The following is a 6,670-nucleotide window of genomic DNA, read 5'->3' as shown; positions in this document are numbered from 1 at the left end:
AGGAGAGGCGGGGCCTCTGGTGGTGGTAGGGAACTGGCGGGGAGGCGGCAACATTGTTTCAAGTTGGACAAATTGACAAGAGCAAGAACTGTACTGCGTTCCATCCGGACCTGGAGCCGCGGTGCCGGGCCCTGTTTCTCCCTCCTCCGCCCCCGAGAGCGGGGCCCCGCTTTCTGCAGGGTTCCCAGGTCCTCGCTCCAGGGCCGGGCTGACCCGACTCACTAGCGCTTAATGGAGAACTTCCAAAAAGTGGAAAAGATCGGAGAGGGCACGTACGGAGTTGTGTACAAAGCCAAAAACAAGCTGACCGGAGAAGTGGTGGCGCTTAAAAAAATCCGCCTGGACACGTGAGTGGCCTCTATACCCGGACTCCTACTTCGGGAGCTCCTTGAGTGCCCCCCACCCCCACCCTAACAGGCGGGTAGCAGTCCAGGGACCGGAAGGTAGCAGGGAGGGACTTCTTTTGAATTGGAGAGGTGGATTGGAGGACTGTAAAGGGTTTCCCTCTGGAGATTATAGGGTACTGTCGAGTCGTGGGAAATCTGCTCCCCAAAACCGGGTGATGCCCCCTAACGTGCAGTCAGGAAGAGGAAGGAGGCCTCTTGACATAGGGTCCAGGACTCCCCGTGGAGTTGGGTTTTGTGGGAACCGGTGAAGAGTACCTTTCTGAATAAAGAGCCCTCCTTACTGCCCCAGCCCCACCCTCATCTTAGAATTCTGTCCCTCTTTCAAAAGAATGGCAGTTGAACTTCACTGGCCCCTCAAAGGAAGCTGGGTGCTGCTACTCCCTTTTTTTTCCCTCTTACCTTCTCTCTTTCCCTTCACCAGGAGGCTTTACTTACCTACCTCTGGGAAAAAAAGAAATAATGACCTTAATATGTCCCAAAGCCACTTACTGTCCACACATGAATGAATTCCTACAGCACCCTTTTTCTTCTCTCACTTTCTTAGGGGATGCTGGGGTGGTGTCTCCTTGGGGGGAAAAGAGTGACTGGGCTGGGGAAAAAGGAATATTTGTAACCACATTCCCATCTCTGCTTTTCCAACCTCTCCAAGTGAGACAGAGGGTGTACCCAGTACTGCCATACGAGAGATCTCTCTGCTTAAGGAGCTTAACCACCCTAATATTGTCAAGTAAGTATATACCTGGGAAGTGGTTGACAGTAAAGGAACATGCCTTCTGTCGTGTAGTCTGGGCATTTCTCTCCCTCATTTCCATTCCTGGACCTCCCTTCCTTAGGCTGCTAGATGTTATCCACACAGAAAACAAACTGTACCTGGTTTTTGAGTTTCTGCACCAGGATCTCAAGAAATTCATGGATGCCTCTGCTCTTACTGGCATTCCTCTTCCCCTCATCAAGGTAATCCTTCTAATCAACTCTTTCCCAACACAAGCATGTCTTGGAGGTGGGGGGCTGAAGGCAATTCAGACTGAGTGGTGATTTGTGATCTTGGTTTCCTTCCCAGACCTCCATCCTCTACACACACACACACACACACACACACACACACCTTTCTTTTATGGCTCTTTCACTGCACATTATGCTTATTAACGCTAGGGCTGGGCAGGAGAATTAAAGAAGTTGAAACTCTAGTGAGTCAACTTAGCAGCTCAGGTAGAAGATCAGATGAAACTCAGATAAATGGGACTTGAGGGCACTTGGTACATTCCTCCAAAAAAGCCCTTCCACCTGTTTGGTGGGAGAAATAGCCAGTGAGTCTATTATCTGTTTTAGGGCTGGGTTCTTTACTCCCTGAGCTACTTTCAATCTGTCAACAAATGTTTATTCAATACACATTTATTGAACACCTTCAATGTACTAGGCACAGGATGTGGAAAAGACGTGCAAAACTAAGTAAGACTTAGTTCTTATCCTCACTGGGCTGACAGTCCAATGAGAGAAATAGCTTGCAAACATGTAATTATAATCTAACATAGTAGAGGCTTTAGTAGAGCTTTGTAGGCACAGAGCAGACCCTAATCTGCTCAGTGTAATAAAGAAACCCAGTCCTCTCTCTCTCCATTGTCAGAGCTATCTGTTCCAGCTGCTCCAGGGCCTAGCTTTCTGCCATTCTCATCGTGTCCTGCACCGAGACCTCAAACCTCAGAATCTGCTTATCAACGCAGAGGGGGCCATCAAGCTAGCAGACTTTGGACTAGCCAGAGCCTTTGGAGTCCCTGTTCGTACTTACACCCATGAGGTCAGTCCCTCTCTGCATTTCTTCTCCGCTCTTCCTGGCAGGTGTTAACAAGGACATTCACTAAAATAACTAAAAGTATTTTGACAGCAGTTTCTCTCTCACTAGATGGAAAGTATTTCTGACACCTCGAGACGTCTTAGAGTATGCACAGAGTTCATCCTGTGGGGCTAACTGGGCTTTGATAGAAACCAAGCCAGGAGAGCTGGATGGCACATTATTAAAATTGTGACCACTTGTCTCAAGTTTTCCAGAAAAGTCACATTGGGGGTTCAGAAAATATGGTCCCCAGAACCGTGGGCTATGCTCATTCTGACGTAAGAAGTTGTATGTAATAATTTTACTTAGGGGAGATCAGAGGGAATGTAAGGATGGAAGGAAAGAAGCTGTTAGGAGGCTGAGAGTTAGCAGGGTAGTATCGGGGAGCTGAGATGTGGGAATCTCCATGCTCGATACACCACCCCTCCCCTTCCTACTTTTGTCCCCAGGTCGTGACCCTGTGGTACCGAGCACCTGAAATCCTTCTGGGCTGCAAATACTACTCTACAGCTGTGGACATCTGGAGTCTGGGCTGCATCTTTGCTGAGATGGTACGGAGGCATGCCTGAGTTCCACCCAGCCCACTCCTCCCCACATTCAAGAACAACTGAACTGTTTCTCGGCCCCAACCCATGGCCCTTCTGTTATCACGGGGTTCTTTCTCTAGAGTAGCACCAAGGTGGGTGATGGGGAAAGGACAGGACTGTTGTCCCTGATGTCAATCACAATATTAGTATATCCTCAAACAGTTTTAGCATCCAGTATATATCTCTTATCCCTGAATTGAGCTGAATCATATCTGCAGCTGCTTTAGCTTTAGTCTGCATATATTTGGGAGAATGAATTCCATTTAGTGCTTCATTTGACCAGGAGACCTTATTGTAGGGTGCTAGGAATGCGGTGAAGCCACCAGTGTTCACCTTATCCACACCTTTTATTTAAACTACAGACTTCAGATCATGTCCTCCCGCTATGTCTGGCTTTTCAGACTGAAGGATCCCTGAGACCCAGTGTTATATGGGAATTCTCATCCTCTTAAATCAACAGTGGAGTGGGCTGTTTTCAAATCAAATCAGCAATATGTGTTATGGTCCTTTATCTGGGTTGTAACTGGGGCTTGGAGACCATTAGCCATTTTATATATATATAAAATGACATTTATCCCCCAGTGCATTACCTTACAATTGCCCATATTCCTCTCTCAATTCATCAAAAAATATTTGTTAAGCACCTAGTGTGTACCCAGCACCATGCTAAGTGCTGTGGGGAACACAGAAGAAATGGAAGACACAGTCTCTGCCCGCTGTGCTCCTATCTAGAAGTGGCTGCATCACAAGGAGGGGGGATGACCGCAGTGTCTACCCCATACCCCGTGAGTGGCTTGGGATCCCTTTGCTACACGTCTGTGGCACCCCAAACATTCACCCCCTCCCAGCCCCACCCAGCCTTGGGGATCTGCAAAGCCATGGTTGGGGGAAGGAAGGAGGGGGCGAGGAGACAGATGAAGGAACTTCATTGTCTCAGGCTCTGTGTAACTGACCCCATGAAAGGCCCTGGGGCGGGAGTCATGGGGCCCTGCTGACCTACCACTGCCTGTGGGAACCTCCATTGTATAGGGGGCAGTTCTGACTGACGTCAATGTGGGTTTTGGCCTTTCCTCTTTCCGCGTTTTCAGGTGACCCGCAGGGCCCTGTTCCCTGGAGATTCTGAGATCGACCAACTCTTCCGGATCTTTCGGACTCTGGGGACCCCAGATGAGGTGGTTTGGCCAGGAGTTACTTCTATGCCTGATTATAAGCCGAGTTTCCCCAAGTGGGCCCGGCAAGATTTTAGCAAAGTTGTGCCTCCCCTGGATGAAGATGGACGGAGCTTGTTATCGGTGAGAGTGTGTGGGGGGTGGAGCTGGGCGGGGCATTTACTCATTCACTACCGGAGGGCAGGGTTTCTCCTAAATGAAGGAAGGATGAGGCCCTGGACTCTGGGTCTCAGTTTTTCCCTAGCCCCTGCTTCTGTCATCCTGTTGGCACACCAACTGAGCAGTCAGATACAGAGAGGAGGGAAATGGGAACTCTGCTTTGGGTAAAAGAAATTCTGATTTCCCGATTTTTTTTTTTCTGTTACATTTTATTGGGGAATATTGGGGAACAGTGTGTTTCTCCAGGGCCCATCAGCTCCAAGTCAAATCTTTAGTTGCAGAGGGGCACAGCCCACCATCCCATGTGGGAATTGAACTGACAACCTTGTTGTTGAAAGCTCACGCTCTAACCAACAGCCATCCGGCTGCCCCTCCGGAAGCTCAGTGCCAGCTCCTTGTCTTCAATCTAGTTGTGGAGGGCGCAGCTCATTGGCCCATGTGGGAATCGAACCGGCAACCCTGTTGTTCAGAGCTCAAATCCAGCCACCCCGATTTCCCGATTTCTTTGAAAACTTGCCGCCCATTTAGTCTACTGTCACATTACTGAAGTCAGTATACATCTCTCCCTCCAGCAAATGCTTCACTACGACCCCAACAAGCGGATTTCAGCAAAGGCAGCTCTGACTCACCCTTTCTTCCAGGATGTGACCAAGCCAGTACCCCACCTTCGACTCTGATGTCCTTACCCAAGCCTCCAGTCTCACCCTCTCCAGTGGGGGCCTGATGTGGCTTGGCTCTGGGCTATTTGCCCTCTGTCTTGTCTGGCTGCCTTGACACTTACCTTCCCCTCTTAAACAGCCAACTCTGGGAGTATAGGGGAATGGAGGGGGGAAAAGGGTAAAAATGAAAGGAAACTTCAGTATTAGATGCACTTAAGTCAGCCTCTCCCACCCCTCCTCTTAGTCATTGCTGAGGAGGGCTGGTATTTAAAATAAAATAAAATAAAATAAAAGACTGTTCCCCCTCACCACATAGGAGGATTTGCCATCCCAATCTCTGAAAGCCCCGCAATTAATATTTCCTGTGTTTGGGATGACAGAGACCCCAAGCATCCTGTGGCCACTGTTTGTTAGGCTAACTGATAGCAGGGGGGTAAGTTGGAATTTTTGAAAACCAAGCAAAACGAAAACATAGGGAGGGGCCTATTTTAAAGAATTAGGTTAAAAAAATAGATGCAACCAATTTATACCCTAGTTTTAGTGTTTCATTTCACCTAACAGTCTGGGAGACTCAAGACTCCCAGTCTCTGCAGTCCTGGGGTGGCTGCAGTAGAAATGATTGCCCCCAGTGCCCTTGTCTGACCCTTCGATGGGCAAGGAGTGTCTGGGAGGCTCTGGAACAGGGATTGTGCTTCACCATGGCCTTATGAGGCAAGTGAAATATGTTTGAATTTTTCTCTTCCTTTTAAGCTTCTCAGTTCTTCAGGTGCCAGGTCCTGTCTTCCTCTGAAGGCCATCCCATAGGAGTGGAAGTTAGGGTTTAGACATCATTTTGAGAATGCTCACACTTTTTCAGGGCTGTGACTGAGTGGGAGCATTGGGAAAAAATATTTCTTTAAAATAAGGATGAACAATTATATTTATATTTCAGGTTATGGTAGTTTCTAAGTGGAAGTGGGTGGATTTGTTGCCATGTGCACCTTGGGGTTTTGTAATGCAAATATTCAAGTTTCTTTTTCTTTTCTTTTTTTGATTGTCTCTCTTCTCCCACCTCTTGTCCTTGAGTGTTCTTGCTATTAACATTATTTGTAATTTAGTTTGTAATTCATTAAAAAGAAAAAGTTTCTAGTTTTATAGTTCATCTTTACTCCTTTACTTTTGTGTATTATTTACTGAAAGAATGGTGTGAGAGAATATGAATGTGTATATATGATAATTGGTTACAGAACCCCACTTTTCCTAATCTGTCTCTGCAGGGCTACCCACCCCACCCCATTTTGGCTTTTATGATGCAATTGGGATAGTGCTGAGGGTGGGCAAAAGTGAGAATTGTTGCCTGATTTTACATCTGGAGAAACTGAAGCCTTTGTATTTCCTACTTCTTTCCCCACAAACCTGCATCTCCTCCTGCCCCCAACATACACACATACCACATACACATACATACACTCAAGGTGGCAGTTAGGGAATTTCATTGTTAGGAAGGGCTTGGGAACAGCAATATGGTTGAAAGTGGGCTCTGTGAGAATTTACCTCTACGCTGCATTTCCCAGTAACCTTGTCATTTTTCCTTTTAGTTGCATATCACAAATAGCAAAGTTTTATAAAGATACTTTATTCACCTTTATAATACGATTCATAATACCAATTGTCTGTATGAAAAATTATGAAGGGGCTGAAGCCTCCCCAAGCTACCGCTTCTTGGAGTTACCATTGTCTCATCCCACAAAAAAAACATCTCCGACTGTCCGCGGGCCACCCCAAAATTTCCTGTCCTCTTCGGCCCCACTAAAAACCGACTTGAGGGCTACTCAAATTCCCAAGCTCCGGGTCTCTAGAAGAGGTATTTCCTTTTACT

The 6,670-nt window shown here is 47.2% G+C and overlaps 1 protein-coding gene across 2 annotated transcripts; it reads left to right on the top strand.

Annotated features, from left to right (window-relative positions):
- The first annotated feature begins 9 nt into the window (after positions 1 to 9).
- On the top strand, positions 10 to 5,953 carry CDK2 (cyclin dependent kinase 2). 2 transcript variants are annotated; one of them, XM_019742352.2, is made up of 8 exons: positions 10 to 347; positions 1,057 to 1,134; positions 1,241 to 1,361; positions 2,032 to 2,202; positions 2,688 to 2,789; positions 3,467 to 3,610; positions 3,914 to 4,117; positions 4,726 to 5,953. In XM_019742352.2, the coding sequence occupies exons 1-8, from the start codon at positions 232 to 234 to the stop codon at positions 4,828 to 4,830; spliced, it is 1,041 nt and encodes a 346-aa protein (XP_019597911.1). In that variant the 5' UTR covers positions 10 to 231; the 3' UTR covers positions 4,831 to 5,953. The 2 variants fall into 2 exon arrangements, with proteins under 2 accessions (XP_019597911.1, XP_019597912.1); XM_019742353.2 differs by lacking the exon at positions 3,467 to 3,610.
- The last annotated feature ends 717 nt before the right edge of the window (positions 5,954 to 6,670 follow it).

The sequence above is a fragment of the Rhinolophus sinicus genome, linkage group LG02 (genome assembly GCF_036562045.2).
Source record: "Rhinolophus sinicus isolate RSC01 linkage group LG02, ASM3656204v1, whole genome shotgun sequence".
Taxonomy (NCBI): Eukaryota; Metazoa; Chordata; class Mammalia; order Chiroptera; family Rhinolophidae; genus Rhinolophus; species Rhinolophus sinicus.
The sequence above is the reverse complement of the archived record's forward strand: the minus strand, read 5'-3'. Positions and strand labels throughout refer to the sequence as shown.